At 41.9% G+C, this 20,857-nt stretch overlaps 1 protein-coding gene across 10 annotated transcripts in view; it reads left to right on the top strand.

The window, feature by feature from the left end:
* ank2b (ankyrin 2b, neuronal) overlaps positions 1 to 20,857 on the top strand; it is an 802,067-nt gene that overhangs the window by 478,516 nt on the left and 302,694 nt on the right. For all 10 annotated transcript variants that reach the window (XM_068039631.1, XM_068039677.1, XM_068039625.1 and 7 more), the window contains one exon: positions 16,924 to 17,022. In XM_068039631.1, the coding sequence (XP_067895732.1) occupies positions 16,924 to 17,022 (99 nt within the window). The remainder of the gene's footprint in view (positions 1 to 16,923; positions 17,023 to 20,857) is intronic.

The following is a 20,857-nucleotide window of genomic DNA, read 5'->3' as shown; positions in this document are numbered from 1 at the left end:
TGTATGAAAGGGTGGTGAGAATGGGTTCAAACTTAAGTGCTGAAGCTTTGATGTATTCAATACATTGAGCTTGAACACATTAAAGTGGATAAATGGAGTTGGAACTGAGCACATTGGCTCAGTTTGGATCAATATGAATTGACATTATCCAAACATAAACCTCAGTTAAGACAGTATCTCACATCTTTAGTTTAGTTCTGTTATTGTAGTTATCTTTTAACTTCCACCATAGATTCAGAAAAGATGTGGCTGCCGCTAGGTTTTTACCCAAACAATGGCTGTACTTTAATATGTTTCTTTTTGCATCCTGCTCCTGCAAAGGGTCTGTCACTGTGATGAATGGAAATCCTGTGAAGCGAGTGGCTGGGTCAGAACTGCAGCTTTCATGACCAATATTACAGAGAAGGCCTCCAGCAAGTATAGTTTTGCCTGTAAACCAAAGAACCTCTTGAGTAATAATGATAGAGTGTGCTGCACAAATGAAACAAGTTATGAATAGTAGAATGACTATATATTTAGGATAAATCTCTGAGTGCTGAATTTATTTGTAGACTGAGTTTGATTTACATGCTTGTTGATAAATTGCTGGTAAAAATCCAAAAATTCTGCTTGCTCAACCCTGCAACAATCTTGCATTACTGCATCTTTGTAGATTTTCGGAACATAGGAGATAGGAGCAGGAGTAGGCCATTCAGCCCCATGTGCCTGTTCCGCCATTCAACTGGCTGATCTTCTACCTCATGGCCATTATTCCACACTATCCCCATATCCTTTGATATCTTTAATATCTAGAAATCTGTCGATCTCTGTCTTGAATATACGCAATGACTGAGCCTCCATAGCCCGCTAGGGTAGAGAATTCCTTCTCATCTCAGTCGTAAATGGCCTATCTCTTATTCTGAGACTGTGTCCCCTGGTTCTAGAATCCACCCCCCCCCCCCCCCCCCCCCCCCCACCCCAGCCAGGGGAAACATCCTTCTTGCATCTACCCTGTCGAGCCCTGTAAGAATTTTGTATGTTTCAATGAGATCACCTCTCATTCTTCTAAACTCTCGAGAATATAAGCCCAGTCTCCTCAATCTCTCCTCATAGGACAATCACAGTGTACCAGGGATGAGTCTGGCGAATCTTCATTGCACTCCGTCTAAAGCAAGTATATCCTTCCTGAGGTGAGGAGATCAAAACTATATACAATACTCAAGGTGTGGTCTCACCAAGACTCTATACAATTGCAGCAAGACTTCTTTACTCCTGTACTCAAATCCTCTTGCAATAAAGGCCAATATACTATTTGCCTTCCTAATTGCTTGCTGCACCTGCATGCTAGTTTTCAGTGACTTATGAACAAGGACACCCAGGTCCCTTTGGACATCAACACTTACCATTTAAGAAATACTCTGCATTTCTGTTTTTCCTACCAAAGTGGATAACTTCATATTTTTCCACATATATTCCATCTGCCATGTTCTTGCCCACTCACTTAGCCTGTCTAAAACCCCTTGAAGCCTTTTTGCATCCTCCTGACAACTCACATTCCCACCTAGTTTTGTGTCATCAGCAAACTTGGAAATATTATATTTGGTCCTCAAATCCAAATCATCGATCCAGATTGTGAGTAGCAGGGGACCAAAGCACCGATCCTTGCAGTATCCCACTAGTCACAGCCTGCCAACCTGAGAATGACATGTTTATTCCTACTCTCTGTTTTCTGTCTGTTAACCAGTTCTCAATCCATGCCAGTAATTACCCCCAAACCCATGTGCTCTAATTTTATTTACTAACCTCTTGTGTGGGACCTTATCAAAAGCCTTCTGAAAATCCAAATACACCACATTCACTGGTTCCCCCTTATCTATTCTGCGAGTTACATCCTCAAAAAACTCCCAAAGGGTTTGTCAAACATGATTTCCCTTTCATAAATCCACGTTGACTCTGCCCAATCCTACCATTATTTTCCAAGTGTCCAATTATCACATCCTTTAGAATGAATTCGAGCATTTTTCCTACTACTGATGCCAGGCTAACAGGTATGTAGTTCCCTGTTTTTGCTTTCCCTTCTTTCGTAAATAATGGGGTTACATTTGCTATGCTCAATCTGCAGGAACTTTTCCAGAATCTGTAGAATTTTGGAAGATGACCACCAGTGCATCCATTATCTCTACAGCCACTTCTTTCAACACTCTGGGATGTAGATCATCAGGTCCAGGGGATTTATCAACTTTCAGTCCCATTAATTTCTCAAGAACTACTTTTTTACTGATACTAATTTATTTCAGTTCTTCATTCTCGCTAGTCTCTTGGTTCTGTTGTATTCCTGGGAGGATTTTTGTATTTTCCGCCATGAAGACAGACACAAGGGCTGGATTTTATTTTCCTGTCTCCAGGAGTGGTGGCGGGTGAAAAAATGGTGGCCTGCATGTGCGGACCATGCGCCACCATGCCGCTGCGATCTAGTGTGTGACAGCTCATTATAATATGCAGGGTGGCCACCCCACCCCCCCACCCCCCAAGCACGTGGCGGGGACAGCCTCGGCGACGCCGTCAATGGCATCGCCTGTTTCTGCGCAGGCACTGGTGCCATTTATAAAGGGCTGCCAGGCCTGCATTGACAGATGAAAGTTGACCCCGTTCCCCCCACCAACTGCAACAAAAAATGAAGTTTTACCCACCAGCCCCGCAAATACACCAGAAAAGCCCTGATTACCCCTTTTCCATCCCAAATGAACTAAATGCAGAGTTGACTCCTTTCACCCCCCAACTAAGTGCAGAGTTCAACTCTTTCCCCCCCCCCCCCCCAACTACACTGACAATGCAGAGTTGACCCCTTCCACTGCCGCCCTCCCCACCTTGGTGGCACCAGCTTTGTCTGGATGGGAAGTGAAAGGCAGGGGAGCTCTGCACGCCACTCAGAAGATCTGGAATTGCCGGTGAGATCGCTCCAGCTTCCATTTAAATAGCTGATTTTAATATTGAAATCTGGGTCCTGCTGCAGAGTGGCGAATGTGCTGCCATGGAGCTTCCCTGCCGCTGGGAAGATCAGATCCAACATTCCCGGCGCCGGGCTCCGTGGCGGGCTGCTGCCGACGTTGCGAGCTCAACAAAATCCAGTTCAAAGTATTTGTTTAGTTTCTCTGCCATTTCCTTATTCTCAGTTATAAGTTCTTCTGTCTCTGCCTGTAATTGCCCACATTTGTCTTTGCCAATCTTTTCCTTTTTATCTACCTATAGAAGCTTTTACAGTCCATTTTTATGTTTTAAAACCCTTATATGAACCGTCAATCCAGAAATATCTAATGACTACAAATAAATCCACTTGTTAATTTTAAAGATATCCAACTGCTGATTGTCATCTGCAGTGCTTCCAATCAACACCTGAAAATGGGTGTCACGCACAGCAAAAAAAGGCACTAATCTCATTTCCCTATTCAGATTCTGAAAAGACCTGCATCAAAACACCTTCTATGCCTTTTCTGGTGTTTGCACCTGACTGTGCTAGAAGAGATTGCAGCAATGCAAATTACACACATATGAATATTAGAGGGCTTTGCAAACAAAATTTCTCCGGAAGTGCTGGATGTAGATCAGAGGTAAACTGCTCCCATAAAGCCAGGTGCTACTGCTTCCTGAGCTGTCATTTAGCTGCTGCCTGCATTAAGTAGGATTTTTTTTATTTATGACCTTTTGAATAAATAATAGTTTTGCTGCTTCAGGATGTGTTGCTAAGTGCTGTTAGTCTGTTAAACTTAAGTTATAGAGGCTGCGTTTCAGTACCATGCCCACCAATTCCACTTTTGTCAGATGGCCAAATTGGAGGCAGCCGTGGCAAAATAACCACAATCTCCCTTGACAACCACTGAACTTATTTTTCTAGGCCACTCCTGAGCCATTAAAATTGATTCCTGCCACAGAGCAGGAATTCCCCCTTGAACAGAAGCAGAAGCCTCACAGTTAAATCAGCATCCTGCCCCTCTCGCATCATTGTTCCTCAACCCACACCCTGTTCCTCCATCTGCTGCTTGGCATTGCAGTGCTGCCCTTTCACCAGCTCTGTCCAATACAGACTGCTGAGGCGTTGGTCCCCTGCTTGGGCTCGGCCATGGCACAACAGCACAAACTCACGGTATAGAACCCTTAAATAGCGGTGAAAGAACTGATATGCAAATCACAGCATCCGGCAGACAAATTCATTAAAAAATTCCTCAGAAGTTGCTTCAATAAAAGTTCTACCCATATGTCCTTTACAATTCCAAGTTTGTCCAGATCAGACCCACAGGAAAATTGCATACTATTTCAGCTGGGAGCATGTTTGTGGTGTGCTGTATTGACATCGTCTCCAGACAGCACCAAAAGAGGAGTATTGGTCCTCCAATATACTGCGAGCCACGACTTCACAAAATGTTATTACTCCATTGAGGTATATTTGGGCAATGAGTATGTGTGGTAGGCAGGAACATTTTAATGCCTATCAATTAATTCTTTAAGGTACCTGTAAATCTTCAGTCTCTGATACTCGGAGACTAGAGGGAGCCTTGTTCCAAGTTACAGAAGAAACTACCATACAAGAAGTTAAAATACAAATTTTATACTTAGCATAGTCAGTTAAAGACAGATACAACCTGTTAGTGTCTACCAGGATTCCAGCTGATAGTTTTCGAATGGGTTTGTGGTAGCATTTGAGCATCGAGTCTCGCCCCGAGAATGTTCAAACATCGATACTCCAAGTCCAGGCTTATAAGCATTAAAAGCACGCTAGTTCCTAATAGTCCTTGTGCATGGAAGGCTGCACATCAAAATTGTTCTGTCTCTTACCTAGCAGCCATCTGTTCTATTACCTTTTCTGAGATAACATTTAGTATCTGACTTCCCAAGCCTCCCTAAAACCATCTATAAATATAACGATAACATTAATGAATGAATGCCTTCCCATAGCTCCAAGGACAAGCTTAACTGACAAGGTTTCAATCTATAGCTGGCTAAGTAAACTACAATGCTTATATCGAAAGCCGTACTCTAAAATGGAAGCTTTATTCTAAAATGGAAGCTTGCAAAAGCACTTTGCTTACATAGTCCTCATATTTTACATAGGGATTTTCCATATGCTCACATGTCCATTCCAAAATTAGCCTAACTGATGTTCCCTTTCATTTGTCAGCATGACAGTGTTTCATAGACATGCCAGTCTTTCAGTATTAGGGTTTTTAAACTACACAAGATCAGGGATGTCTGGAAGTCTTTGGTTATCTCCCACTGCATTGTCTCGATGTCTCAGGTAGTGACCAGGTTATCAAAGGCAGTTTTCCCATTGTTCAGTATATGAAAAGATACAAACATTTCCAAGCGAAAGCTATCAATTAACTATTCTCACCTACACTTTTCTGACGTTCACTAGAAGGTTGCTAGATTCTGGGTCAATTGTTAATATTAAAACTGAGATTGATAGATTTTTGTTAATAAATGGTATTAAGGGATTATCGGGCAAACTGGGTGTATGGAGTTAGGTCATAGGTCAGCCGTGATCTCATTGAATGATGGAGCAGGCTTGAGGGGCTAAATGGCCTACACCTGTTCTGATATTCCTATGTACATCAATACGAGATTGATATCTTTTGGTGAAGTGTGCCCAGGTGATTTATTTTACTCATGGGTGCATTCACACATCTTTCCCGAACCTCTTTGAATTGATTCCAATTCACCTACTATCACCATAAAAATGATTTTAGAAAAATTCTCATTTGGTGGTGTAATTGTCCTGTTTCTATCTTATATCTTCAATCACTTCCTCTCATTTCAATTTTACACACCCCATTATATTTCCATTAAATTAATTCATAAACCCTGAAGGAACTTTACCTTCCAACGCAAAATTACCATCACCCCTTTAAAACATAGACTAAGCATTCCCACTTGGCCCCAGTTATTAGACATTTTGTTTATTTTACTCAACCAAACCTCTTTTTGGTATCTAATTCCTAAAATAATTGCTATATTGTGCCTGACTCCATGTAATTATTTTCAAATGATTCCAAATCTAGAGATCAGTATTTTTGGACTGACAGGTCTTGTCTTTTAATGGCAAAGGCCTAAATGGATCCGAAGAAGTCAGAATTAGGTCAAAATTGGACACAGTTCATTCTTTTTAAATGTGGTATATTTTATTGATTCCTAGAAATTGTTACAACCGAGGCAGGAGGAGTGCACTGTTAATTCAGTCATACTTCTCCACAGGTCACAACAGATATTTAAATTTTCCCACTTACCGAAACAGTCAATCATATACTCTATTTTTCCCAGAATAAAGCACACCAACCAGGTTTCTTTAATAAAAAGCACAATTATCAGTTTATTATAAACCAAGTTTTAACCAATAATGAAGTAAAACATACACACAAATTGAAATATTAAAGCCCTTTATTTATCCTAGCCCTCATACATACAGAAACAACCGGTTAACTGGGAAAATAAAAGGGATTTTTGTTTACAGCTCTTACAAAGAAATAAAAAAAAACACTGAGGCTGATCTGAAGGTCAGGAAAGATGTCCTTTGTGTTGGTTAGGTGTTCCAAATGTGAATAGGCGGCTTTTACTAGGATATTCCCAGAACAGTTCTTTCCCGGTGATGTTGAAAATCGGTTTGGGTAGGCTTTCCAAGAGGTGCAGCTGCAGAAGATGCAAGTTAAGTCTTACAACAGGAATGCACCAAAAAAGTTTTCAGTTCCCACACATTCGATGCAAGATTTCTTCACAGGATTTATTTTCAAATACAGGAGGAAATAAGAATCTGCCACATTGGAAATACAGTTTTTTTTAAGGAGAACAATATGCTGTCTTCTCAATAAGCAAACTGGCTTTTTTTTAACAGTTCAAATTGAACCTAAAACTTTTTTCCAGAAACAAGCCTCCTGACAACCATAAGTCTTGGCTTGTCAGTTCTTTGTAAACATCTCTCCAAGTCGAAAACAAACTCTGCTGGGTTATTTGAAAACAGGTGACTTGCTGTAACTGCAGTTCAAACTCAGTTCAAACCTTCTGGTAATTTCTTTTTTAAAAAAACACAAAGGTCAGCCATCTCCAAGATTCCAGATGAATCAGTGTCCAAAATTCAAATATAAGTCCTTAACACACATTTTACAAAAGAAATAGAAGCAATCTCGTAACAGAATTTACCATGATTTTTTTGTTTCAACTTTTTAGATTTCATAAATAACTTATTTAATATCTTGTACTGAAGGTACTGTGTAATTTTGACTGCAGACACTGTGAAAGGCATTATCTCAGTACAAAAGGAATGTTTATTTAACAAGAGAATAACTGCAGTTATTCAGTTTATGGGGTGATAACATTAGATGTACATAAAGGCATTCACTTGTCAGGCAGCTCCTTAAGCAAAGGCAAATATGCTAGTAAATTAACTCAAAATTACTGAAATTCAGGACAGTTTGACATGGTCGTCATTCCTGTGGCTCATATCCTACTTTATGAGCAGCCTCACACATCTTTATCTTGAGCTAATCATTGCTTGTAAAAGACTCTCAAAGATATTATTAGATGAGCAAAAACAATGGGAATTTACATAGTGAATGTCACTGCCTGATGTTAGTGTATGAATGCTTAGCATGTTTGTGTGAAATTCCTTTGTCCGCTATTTTAATAGATTTCCACCTCTAGCAGAAAAAAGTCTCTTTCTTTTCTGTATGATTCTTAATATTTCTTGTTCCTTCTTTGCTGAAAGGCAAGGTGAGAGTGCAGTGTTGCTTGCAATGGCTGCTGTGAGTTCCTGAATCTGCTGCTAAATTGAAAATCTCACAGGGTGACAGATACAGGCTGTTTCACTCCTCTGATCAAATGTAATACCCTGTTATCATGCTGCACACACAAAGGAATAATACACATGGAAAAGTCCAAACATTCCCACACATCAAGCTTGGTGTGTGTCATAACAATAAGTTTGATTGGTGAATTTATTTCTTTTCCTTTCCACAACACTCTGACTCAGACCAAGGCTATTAGGGATCATTTTCAACTCCGCCTGTCTGTTTCTCGCCTATAAAACAGGCAGTCAGCAGAGAAAGTCATGCAGGAACGTTGGCCACCCCTTAGACACCCCAGGCTGCGTGATGTAATTCAGATACATCAGGCAGTGAGCAGCCTAAAGGGACTGCTGATGGCCACTCCACAAAAGGGCCCCAGATCTCCTCTTTGGGCTGAATTTTACTGAGCCCCCGATGTCGGGGGTCGTGGCAGGGTGCCTGGAAAATCATTCCGGAGAGGCTCACCTTGGGCCTAGACGCAGGGAAGGCCCTGCCCCATTTTACTGGTGGCAGCGAGGCCTTGGGCTGGCCCCCGCCACTTGGCAAAACAAACGTAATTTACATACGTCAATGAAGCTTAATGAATGCAAATGAACCTACCTTTCAACGACGGCCGTCCCACGCCGATATTCCGGCCAGTGGCCAGAAGTCCCACACCTTCGACTCTCCTTTTGGATATCTGAGATGTAACACTGGTGGAGAGGGGGTGCGGAGTGAAATTTTCAGGGAGGGCGGGGCTGCGGGGAAAACTATTTCAATTGGCTACGGGGGTGGTGGGAAGGGGTTGAAGGGCAAACATCTGTATGTTTGGGGGTGAAAGGCCGGGTCTGGCAAAACACTGTTTTCGGGGGGGAGACGGAAATTAAAACCTTGGTAGATCACTGTGGGGGGGGGGGGGGGGGGGGGGGTGGGGGGTGAAAGAGGGGCTTTGCTTCTTGTTTTACTGTGCAAATTGACAACACAGTTTCATTTCCCTTTAAAAATTTAAATATCTTCTAAGGGCCTGAAGCCCTTTAAAAATGGTGCCGTTGCCGGAGTGCCCGTCCCCTCCATGCTAATGAGCCGCCGTGTGAAATATCGCGGCGACACCGTGGTGCATATCTCGTGCGTGGCCGTGCACTTTTTGATGCCATAATTCTCAGTGGCGCTCTATTAAAATTCAGCCCTTTGTGGGGGCTGGAAGGAGCAGGAGTGGACCACTGCGGCCCTTACTCTCCCTGCTCTGAAATCAGCTTCCAGCTGAACCTGAAAATGGTTCAGGCTTCTCAGTACCAGCTTCTGGTAAATGATGTACCCATTTTGAACTGAAGTTGAAAATTCTCCTCCTCCTCAATTGGTCAGGTGGCCTGTTTTCTGGACATTGAGGAAATTTATATCCCATCTTCCAAAGTTTATTTGTGCTGAATCTTAAAAGAAATGACTATACTACTCATGAAAGAAAACAGTCTGATTTACAGCAAAAATAGAATTTGTCATTATTACAGTGTTATAAACAGTCCAAGGTATTCAGTCTGATTTAGTTTGAAATTGAAAATTAGACTAGGATTTTACCAGCCCATTGGAGATGGGCAGGAACGTGGAAGGGGTGGGAAAATGGATGCAAAAAGCATCGGGAGGGTAGCCTGATGTGTTTACGCCAGCAGGGGATATTCCCAGTGGTGGGAACAGCAGCAGCTCAGCTGCCTGCTGACTGGAGGTGAGCGGCCAATTAAGCAATTGTTTGCCCTATCAATGGTCATTTTACTCGGCCACCGGCATTTTACTGGTGTCGACTGGCCCCCTCTGTGTGTGATGTCTGCCAGCTGCATCACTGTAGCCTCTCAGGCTTCCCAGAAGAGTGGGGGGTGGGCAGGGTGGGACTTCCTTTCCGGAGAGTCTATGGCCCAAGGAGGGCCAACCCGGCAGTGATGGCCGCCCTGCGGCGCCGCTGCTGCAGAGTTCACCACTCCAGCACATCAATATATTTCCTACTGACCCTTCAAGGCATCTCAGGTTGGAGGCGCTACCGAGCTGCCGGCCCTCTGATTGGGCCAGCAACATGGAAAGCCAGCGGCCTGGTGGCAATCTGTTAAATGGCCGCCGCCGGTAAATTTGCTGCCGCGGGCCCGCTGCCCTCAGGCACATGGGTCCCAGTGTCAGGACTTAACATTGTGGCTGCAAAATCCCGGCCTTAGTTTCTGTTCAGCTCGCTACACTGAATCGTACTATTGCAATCCATTTCCTTAGATCACTTCTTCAATATCAGTTCAAGGATTTCAAAGCCATTATTTTTTAATAAAATAGCTTATGGGGGGAGATTTTCAACTGCAGACTTCCAAGGTCATGGCTGAAAATCAGACAACTGCCAATTGAAAATTTGAGTTGGGAGATGCATCTCAGCTGCTACATTGACGTCCAGTGCCCCTGGGTCTGTAAATGGCGAGCAGCCCACCCGCCTGGAATAGACAACCTAAATAAGCACATTTTGCTGATTGTGGGATCCCAGTCGAAATTTTGTTCTGCCCATTTGTACCAGGCATTGAGTGGCCTAACCAGTGATCCATATGAGGACTGCTCGAGGCCTGTCAAAACACGCCACCCTTAAACCTGCTGGCAGCATGCAGATAAGTCTCTGGCCTCCAAATATCTTGGGCATTCAGCCAGCAAGAACGGCAGCAGTGTGGCTGCTAGGCCGACTTTGTGCATGAAAATTGGAAGATCATTCACATGATATTTATCCCTGTAGATTTGATGTTATTCAGTTATGAAGTACATCACGGGTGAATAGAGCTTTTGTGTTTGACAGTGTACTCCAGTGCTTGTGAAGCACTGTTACTTTCAATTAGGAAAATACATTCTCCTTTGGAACTGGGACTTTATTTGGTGACACCTAATTTTTATTTTGATAATTTAACATTTCAGTAGTCCAAAAGGGCCATTTACAAAAGACATTTTGTAACAGCAAACCTATAATGTTACTTTATGTTTATCTTAATTGTGCAAGTAGTAATTTATTAAATGTTGCTGTGGGTCACTGACGGGAATCATTTGTATGAATCCTATGCCCTCAGGCTTTAGTTTTGCATGAAATGATGTTTCAATTTTTTTTAAAGCATTGCCCATCTGTTACCCTTTAAATAAAAACATTAGTCCATGATTGCCCTGTTATATTACTTAATTGAAACATCTCTTGAGTTTTCTTGCCATTGCTTTACCATAGGAGACAAGCATCCAGCTTGTTTAGCTATTATTTTTTAATAAAGGACATCGAAAAGCAACAACGTCTTAATGAAAAATATTTGACAAGTGTATTTTTGATGGGTGATGGAGAATAGTAATTTTGTCACAATTACATTACAAACAAAAGAAGAGATTAGGTTTTGATACAATTTAAGTTGTGTTTGTTTTCAAATGAAAGATTAGTCACTTTTATCTAAAGATGGTACCCCTTTAACCATTCAGTTCTCTTTTGTATTTTGATAAATTTGATTCACCTCACATATCTTCAAGGTTGGAAATGTTAATAACCTTAAACTAGACACCACAGTACAAGAAAAACATTGACGCTATTGAAAGGATACATAAGAGGACAACTAGAATGATTGAGGAGGTGGAGTGATTTGTTTGCGTAAATTGTTCATGTTCTCACTCGAAAACAGAAGGTCGAGAGCTGATATGATTGCTGTTTATAGGATTCTAAAGGGACTAGATATTGTCGACCATGACAAGCCATTTGACTTTCCCCAAAATAGTAGAACCAGTGGATGCTGTCTGTGCTTAAAGAGGGGTAAATTCAAATCCAATATGTAGAAATAATATTTCACAAATTGACTGGTCAATCTATAGAACAAGGCTCCCTGGAGAAACAGTGGAAGCAGTTAGTATTGATATATTTAAATGCAAATTAAATAGATTTAAATAATATTTTGAGAGACAGCATATGAATAATTTGAGACTTGATGCATGGGGGGGAGTTTTATGGAGGCGATGGGGTCTCAGAGCCAGTGAGAGACCTGTGTTGCCTCCTTTGCGGAAGGCCTGCCGTATTATGAGCCAATCAGGCACTTGAGCGGCTACTGGCGGGCCTTTCCTGGGATCAGGACCCCGGGGATAGGAAGTTGCGCCTGCCGAGAGCTGCTGGCCAATCTGAGGCCGGCAGCTCTTTTGCTCTGTAGTGCTACCGGGGAGGCAGCGGCTGCTGCCAGAATAGCAGTAACCAGAGGCCTAGGATCATGGAACAATTCAAGCCAGAGGTAAGTGATGGCAGGAGGGATTTTGTGACATGGGGTCATGGGGGGAGGGGGGTGTAGGGGGTGTTGGCAGCGAGGGCAGGGGGCTGGCTCTCAGCAGGACCTTGGTTCCCGTTGCTGGGTCCCTTGATCAGGCACTGAATGCCTTGGAGCAAGGGATTCCCTCCAGGAGACCACAACCAACCGTGCACAATTTGGCATGTTGTGCTCCCCGCATGGCGACAGGCTCACCATCCACTGGGTTAATACCCAAATGGTGGGATGAGGCCCTTAATTGGGCATTAATTGCCCACTTAAGGGCCTCAATTGGCTGGGGGGAAGGAAGGCCGTTCACTGGCCTTCCCACCATCGACTTAATCGGGGTGGAGGCGGGAATGTGGTGGGGTCCCACTCACCACCATCCCACCCAATTAAATATCCTCTGCAGCTCCAAACATGCCATGGGGGAGAGCATAAAATACTGTCCATTGTAAATGTAGCAGCTTGAGTGTAACGGGTGACTTTGGACTTATAGTTCCCAAAGTTTTCTCCACTGGGGGGGGTCTCTGCTTCTTCATGTCTTGACTGTTGTGGACTAATTATTGTTGTATAATGCGACCAAAAGGATGGTATAAAGCAATTTTTGTGGACCTTGCCCAGCAATTCTTATTTTGGATAGAATAGACCAATTTGAGATTGAACAGTCCAAAATTTCTTAAGATATATTCCAAACACCAAAAACCTTTTTTAAATACTGGAATTAATGTTTTGCCACCTATTCCTATTTTATGAAATGGAGGTATTACTTAATAAGTTTGAGTATGCATTTTCATCCACAGCAATCTGATATCTGAGGGCTACCTTAACTGAAACTAATAATCAGTGTAATTCCTATGAAAGTAAATGCATTTTAATGAATGGTTTCTTAAAAATAAAATCTTAAGAACTTTACAATATAGAGAGGTTAAAATTTATTACTCATTACTTATTACTATTATGGCCAAGAATCTACAACCCTTCCAGTGCACCTTAGGATAACCCCAGGGGGAATGCACTCAAGGGCCAACAAATGGAGCATCTGCACACTCCTAACAAGCTCAGTGGTGTGAGAACAGGGCAGGGATGAGCATGGGATTCCCAATGCTTGCCCATCAGTTGGAAGGTGAATTATTGGTAGCCACTAATGATGGTTTTGGCACACCCTTGAGGTAGTCTAGGTCTGGACCAGCAAGTTGCACGACAAATGAAGCCTCTGGTGAAAACTGGGCTTCCTTAACATTACACTAGTGACATGGGTGCTAGCCACTGCCATTCTAATTTAGGGATCTTCCCCTGACCTCGTGAACTTCAGCAGGGTTAACACTGCAGGTCCTAGATGGGAATATCACTGCAATTGCACCCCTTTTTATAGTCCATTTTGTCCAATTAACAATTTGTTAACTAGACTCATTTGTACTATTGGTTATTTTATCCAATGTTGATACTTTATAAATATGAAATTGCTTCTTTAAACATTTTTTTGGTTAAGTTGGACCATTTTGTTGATGTAACAAACACATTATTTTGCAGAATAGCAAGGATTTGCATGTCTCCTTCGTTATGAGTGTACACATGGAATTAGACACAGATATTTTGTGGCTAAGCACTTCTTGGACAGTGCACTGTGGAAACATGTCATTACATAAAAACCACTGTGATTGATATAGCAGCAACTCTGACATTTCATAGCAGACACAGGTGACATCATGTTATCAAGTAACATACCAAGAAAATTAAAGGTGAAACACATAAGAAGACCTCCAGAAATTCCTTCTTGCCTTTCTCCCTATTTCTCCCCTCTTTGCCTCCTTGACTCAGTTGACCAAAATCTAAGTGCCTTAATGGTAATATTCCCAGTAATCACTATGCCACCCTCCTCTCTGTCCAAGGATGACCATTCAGAGTGAGGTTTAGCATTGCTTTTACTTTCAGTTCTCTGCTGTCATCATCCAATGCCCTGGTTCAGACTGTGCTCCAGTTGTGGATTGGAGTATTTCCGGTTCATAATTGTGCTTCCTTCAAGCTGTTAAAAACGCACACAAATACTAGCACACTATATATACTAAAGGTACCAATTCATGCTACCAGATTGAGTTTTGGAAATATTAAGTTATTTCTCAGCAAATCAGAACTCAAAGCTCAAAAAACCTGATTATAATTCCACAGCTAGAGTGTCATTCGTCATATGCCCATAGGGAGTATGGGCTGAATTTTATCAGCGGAGTTGTCAGGGGGAAGGGTGGGAATGTCCTGATGTTGGGACCATATTGCGGGTCCTGAGCCTGCATAGGCTGGCAGCGGGACTGCATCGACATTTTTCCCGAAGGCAGCCTCCTAATTGGCCGCTGCCGGGCCCGCTGCCCAATTAAGGGCAAAGGGCAGGCTCTCCATGCTGCCAGCCCAGAGGACTAGCAGCTCTGAAGCCTCAGCAGTGATACCGGGAGAGGTGGTTGCTGCTGAGGCAGGCTGCTGACCTCTGGCCTACAGCAGATAAGCAAAACAAAGATTTAAAAATCATAGGGCATGGTGTTGGAAGGCAAACCCCTCTGGGAAAATCGTTGGAGCCTAAGGGACTGCCTTCTCTCCCCGCGGCTCCCTCTTTGTTTCATTGACCCTGCCCCTCTGCCCCCAACCCCGGAAATACTGGGAGGCTGCCTCCATGCAGCTGGTGGCCTCTCAACGTGGCAGGGAACCGCTCTGCCACTGGCAAAGTGCCAGCAGGCCAGAAAAATGGCCCTGAATAGGGCTGTTAAATATTCAAATTGGCTACCCACCTCCATTTGGCAGACAGCTGTTCTGGCACTCAGCTGGCTGCTGGGAAACTTCCCCAGTGGCATGACTGTGTTGGGGTGTCGTCACAACGCGCCTCCCAGCCCAACACTCCGGGGCCAGTAAAATCCAGGCCTATGAATACATCCCCCACACTATTCCCAAAGGGACACTGGCATTTACACCTACACCTCCAGGCATCCAACTCAGAGATGCTTATCCCCACTTCAGACTGAATGGATGCTGCCTCATTGTATTGGTAGATGATTAAAAGTAAAATATTCCCAGTGCTGGAATCATGCAGTAGATCAGACAGCATTTAGGGAGAGAGAAACATAGAGCTCACATTTCAGGTCGATGACCTTTCGTCAGAATGCTTCTGTGTGTCCATTTGCACTGGAAATTTTTAAAGTAAGTCAACACAAACCTAAAATAATTTCAATTCAACAAAATCTGAGTATTTACAAATGGAACACAAAATAGACAAATTTAAACCCTTAGTTCAGCGTGCATGAGTGTACACACACATACAAAACCTCTTGATTATTACTATATACTGATGGGATAATGTAATATTATTGCTCATCCTGATAGGCTATTAATTTTATGATGAGTAACGTAATAAAGCCTGATTTAATTATCCTAAAAAAATGCAGAAACTCTCTTGAGATTCTGCACTCAATCAAAACAGATGGTAAAGTCTCCAAAATTTGCCATTTAATAAATATATGAAAAATAAGTGTTTTGAAGTCAGCCGAGCTAATGTGACTATGATTGTGTCCAACGGGTTCTCTCACCTGGATAGCTGTAGGTGTTCTCATCATTGGTCATTATAGTTTTCATTCAGTACTGAGTGAAGCGCCAACTCAGTTAAATAATATGCTCTTCCATTTTTAGTGGTTACTGGCTATTGCCTTCCCTCCAAAAGAATTGTTCTTTGCTGCATAACTTTAACAAAATATGTGACATATTTAATGTCAAATTTAGAGTGTGTATTTCAAGTGTTGTGACTGTTCTAAAGGCTCAGTTAACCAGCACAGAAAGCCAAAGGGATTTGAAGATTTGTCTGATGCATTCTATATAATCACAGTTATCATGAATTGATGTGCATAAAATCCAGTCTTGTTAGACAACAGCTATCAACTCCAGCAACTAATTCCCAAACAGAGATGCAGTCAATTTGGGTATCACCACATATTAAATAGATCAGTTCCTCAGATTAGATGTGACGGTTCCATGAGCAAAGAAGTTAAATTTTGCATTATGTTATGAGGAACTGTTTCCGTAGAATGTAACATTTCATTTTCTTTTGTTCGTTCTTTGGTGTCATCATCTTCCCAGAAGATTGAAAGCCATGGATTTCCACCTCTGTCTGTCCTATGTTGTCCTTACACATTCTGCATAGGTCAACTATATCCAGTCCATTATATCTGTCATCCATTTTCTTCTCTGCTTCCTTCTGCTGCGTTTTCCATCGATCTTTCCTTCCAATAATTATCTCTGTCTACCTTCTGCTCATTTTCTTTAAATAGTACAATTCACAACTGTCTGATTTCTGGGAGGGAAAACCATCTAACCAGCTGCAGAATTGGCCAACTAACAAAGTAGACTTTAGAAAGAGGATAAAAGGGATAAAATGATAGTGAAGAATGTTAACATTCCAATATTTTGCTCTCAGAGTTCAGTGGCTTTCAAGTTTTTTTTTTTACTTCCACAAGGGTATCCATGTGAGGTTATGATTTATGTTCTGTTCCTGCACCTGGGATATACATTTCTCTCTGTCCATGTTTCCGAGACACTTTTCTACAGATAAGAGGAAAGATCCGATAGAATCATTTTGAACTACAGCCACACTCCTCCTAGAGCACTGGCAAAAGATTGGGAAATTGATTGACTGTGGCCTGCCCAGCCATACAACTTAGTCTAGATTTTCAGGTCAGGTTAATGCCAGCATTTTCTGCCATGGTTTGTGTCAATCAACAATAAACCTGAGACATTTAGGCACGATTTTTGGCATGAGTTTTTTATCTCTTGTGGGGCTGGTGATTAATTCTAAATGTACTAACTTAAGTAACTTTTTTTTTTAAATTCTTTTTTAGAATGGTTTCACTCCGCTCTATATGGCTGCCCAGGAAAATCACATTGAAGTTGTGAGGTACCTGCTGGAGATTGGTGCTAACCAAAGCACAGCCACTGAGGTAGGTGACTTTATGCTGACAATTCATTCAATCAGCACTTGTAGAATAACAAGCGACCATTTCTTTAGACTGTGTTACTAAAATTAACATTGAAATATTGGAAGCTTTTCCTCCCAGTTAATCATTGCTTTTATCAGTGACAATTCACCAAATCTCGAAACTTATTGGGCCAGAATTTTCTGTCAAAATAATGGTAAGGCCAATGGTGCTCACTATTATTTATGCACAAATGGTACAGCAACTTCAGGTGAGGGGCAGTTCAATGCAGATATCCCAAAACTGTTGTTCAAGTTGCACTACTTTGCCACTAACTTTGTGAAGACGACATCTCGCTGTTTGCCTCACCATTGAAATGTATTGAATGGTGTGATGTTGCTATATTTGCGTAGTAGATACAAACTAAACTGACTCTTTTAACAATGTGATAAGGGTTAATTCCTGCCAATCAACCGCTCTGGCACTGAAAATTAACTATAATACGTGGAAACGCATTCCTCAGTTGTTAATTATTGTTGGAGATTTAAAAAATGTAAAATTAAAAAATAAAATGTATTTTGCTGCTGTGTCTCTTCTTACATGCTCTCTCGCTCTCTCTGTCATAACCCAATCTTTCTTTCTCTCCCTTTATTTCTCTTTCTGTACTTTAAAAAGCTAAATGGCAAATGTTCATCCTGGAGTTTAGTTACTAGTGGTGTACCGCAAGGATCTGTTTTGGGGCCTCTGCTGTTTGTCATTTTTCTAAATGACCTGGAAGAGGGTGTAGAAGGGTGGGTTAGTAAATTTGCGGATGACACGAAGGTCGGTGGAGTTGTGGATAGTGCCGAAGGATGTTGTAGGGTACAGAGGGACATAGATAGGCTGCAGAGCTGGGCTGAGAGATGGCAAATGGAGTTTAATGCGGAAAAGTGTGAGGTGATTCACTTTGGAAGGAGTAACAGGAATACAGAGTACTGGGCTAATGGGAAGATTCTTGGTAGTGTAGATGAACAGAGAGATCTTGGTGTCCAGGTACATAAATCCCTGAAAGTTGCTACCCAGGTTAATAGGGCTGTTAAGAAGGCATATGGTGTGTTAGCTTTTATTAGTAGGGGGATCGAGTTTCGGAGCCACGAGGTCATGCTGCAGCTGTACAAAACTCTCGTGAGACCGCACCTGGAGTATTGCGTGCAGTTCTGGTCACCGCATTATAGGAAGGATGTGGAAGCTTTGGAAAGGGTGCAGAGGAGATTTACTAGGATGTTGCCTGGTATGGAGGGAAGGTCTTACGAGGAAAGGCTGAGGGACTTGAGGTTGTTTTCGTTGGAGAGAAGGAGGAGGAGAGGTGACTTAATAGAGACATATAAGATAATCAGAGGGTTAGATAGGGTGGATAGTGAGAGTCTTTTTCCTCGGATGGTGATGGCAAACACGAGGGGACATAGCTTTAAGTTGAGGGGTGATAGATATAGGACAGATGTTAGAGGTAGTTTCTTTACTCAGAGAGTAGGAGGGGCGTGGAACGCCCTGCCTGCAACTCGCCAACTTTAAGGGCATTTAAGTGGTCATTGGATAGACATATGGATGAAAATGGAATAGTGTAGGTCAGATGGTTTCACAGGTCGGCGCAACATCGAGGGCCGAAGGGCCTGTACTGCGCTGTAATGTTCTAATTCTAATTCTAAATGTGAAAGTCTAACTAATGCCAGACATGTTCGATGCCCTGTTATAGAAAATTATGGCCCATTAACTTGCGTTAATGCAGACTGAATAGAAGAGGAATGTCCAGTTAAAGATCATTAATTTGCAGATGTCATAATTAATTTAATCCCAGTTCATCCTGTCATGCTAGGCCCCATCTGCCAAGAATGAGGCACATTAATTTTATCATGAACCTTGTTTTTAAACTGTTACTGGAGTGAAGAAAGGACTTGTTAAACAGATCAGCCGTGGCTGGAAAAGCCATTTGCATATTAACAGATGGTGATTGGAAGGACAACGGACCATTGCCTGATGCATTCAACCCACAATGGACCTTGATCACCAGGTATTGTTTGTAAGAGGAGCATTCTAGAGACTACTAAGGTGATACAATCCAAGACGTGGTCAGACCAGTTAGTCACATGACTAACCTGCTTGGCAACCTGGGGTTTTCTGAATTGTATAAACAGTTTGAACTCAGAAAGACTGTTTGCTCCTGGATTGAGAAGATCTCTCCTGTCTGCTCCCATCTCTTTCTCACAAGCCTCTGAATCCACTGAAGACACGTGAATCCCAAGAGAGAAAAGTTTAAGAAGAATACTGGGCCCCAATGAAAAGCAAGATATATCTACAATCAAGGACTCTACAGTGAACTCAATGAACCATGACAAAAACTCTTCAGATATTGCCTCAAACATGTCCACCTTATTTTTGTTAAACTTTATTTATTTATTTATTTTTATTTTTTATTTTATTTTTAGAGATACAGCACTGAAACAGGCCCTTTGGCCCACCGGGTCTATGTCGGCCAACAACCACCCATTTAAACAAATCCTACATGAATCCCATATTCCCTACCACATTTTTCTTCTGCCCTTTTCTGTCTCTATTTGCATGTGTGTATAGCATATGCATGGTAGCATCGGCATGTCGTGTATCCGTAGGCATTAACCAAATTAGAGTTTAAGTTTAATAAATTTTAACTTTTCTTCTTTAAACCTAAGAAAGCCTCTTTGTGCTGGTGTCTTTGCCTTATAGTTGGAAAGAGGTGAACAAGGATTCACCAAGGGGGAGCTAAAAACACGGCATTTAAAATTAAACCCTATTTCGGTAAGACCAGGTGAAGGCTGAAAGGGACCCCCAGACATCTTTCTCACCTGGTCCTAACAATCTGAATAATCTTTTATTAACTTGAAGTTAAATTGAGGAATTTTGTCTTTCTCTCCACACCGAACAAATGCCCAAACATCAGATTTAGAAGGGACAGATTTGCTGTTGATTAAGAAGCAGGAGATGAAACTTTAAAAATAAAATACAGTGCTTGAGGTCATTTGTATTCTTTATTATTATAGAATGGAATCATAGTATGGTTGCAGCACAGAAGGAGACCATTTGGCCCGTCCAGCCTGCGCTGGCACTCAGCAAGAACTATTTAGCTAATCCCACTCTCCTGTTCTTTCCCTGTAGCCCAGCCACATTTTCCCCTTCAGGTGCTTGTCCAATTCCCTTTTGAAAGCCATGATTGATTCTGCCTCCACCACCCATTTCAGCATAATTGTAACCACTTGCTGTGTAAAAAAAGCTTTTCTTCGTGTCGCCTTTGGTTCTTTTACCCACCACTTTAAATCTATGTCCTCTGGTTCTCGACTCTTCTACCAATGGGAACAGTTTTTCTCTACCTCCTCTGCCTAGAACCCTCAGAATTTTGAACACCTCTATTAAATGTCCTCTCAACCATTTCTTCTCCAAGGAGAACAACCCCAGCTTCTCCAATCCACACAACTGAAATCCCTCATCCCTGGAACCATACTCATAAATCTTTTCTACACCCATTCTATTTTATAAATATCTTATAAATAATTATCTCTCTTTCACCTACATAACACTGTTACTGCACTTCTAAGTAGGGTTTGTGTTTGGAGAGCTTTGAGATGTTTCTGAGAGGCATGATAAACTCACGTCTGTCTCTTTTTTGGTACTGAAAGGTAATGAAAAACAAAAGAAAGGAACTAAAATAGGAACAGTTTCTGATTTTCCTGTCATTCACTTACATGGTATTTTTAAAGTCTCACCTGTTAAGGAAGGGGTTTACCTAAATGTAAACCCTTGGGCTATGAAATCCAATGAGCCTTGTTAAATGAACCAAATAATTTCATGT

Source organism: Heterodontus francisci, chromosome 1 (assembly GCF_036365525.1).
Source record: "Heterodontus francisci isolate sHetFra1 chromosome 1, sHetFra1.hap1, whole genome shotgun sequence".
Taxonomy (NCBI): Eukaryota; Metazoa; Chordata; class Chondrichthyes; order Heterodontiformes; family Heterodontidae; genus Heterodontus; species Heterodontus francisci.
The sequence above is the reverse complement of the archived record's forward strand: the minus strand, read 5'-3'. Positions and strand labels throughout refer to the sequence as shown.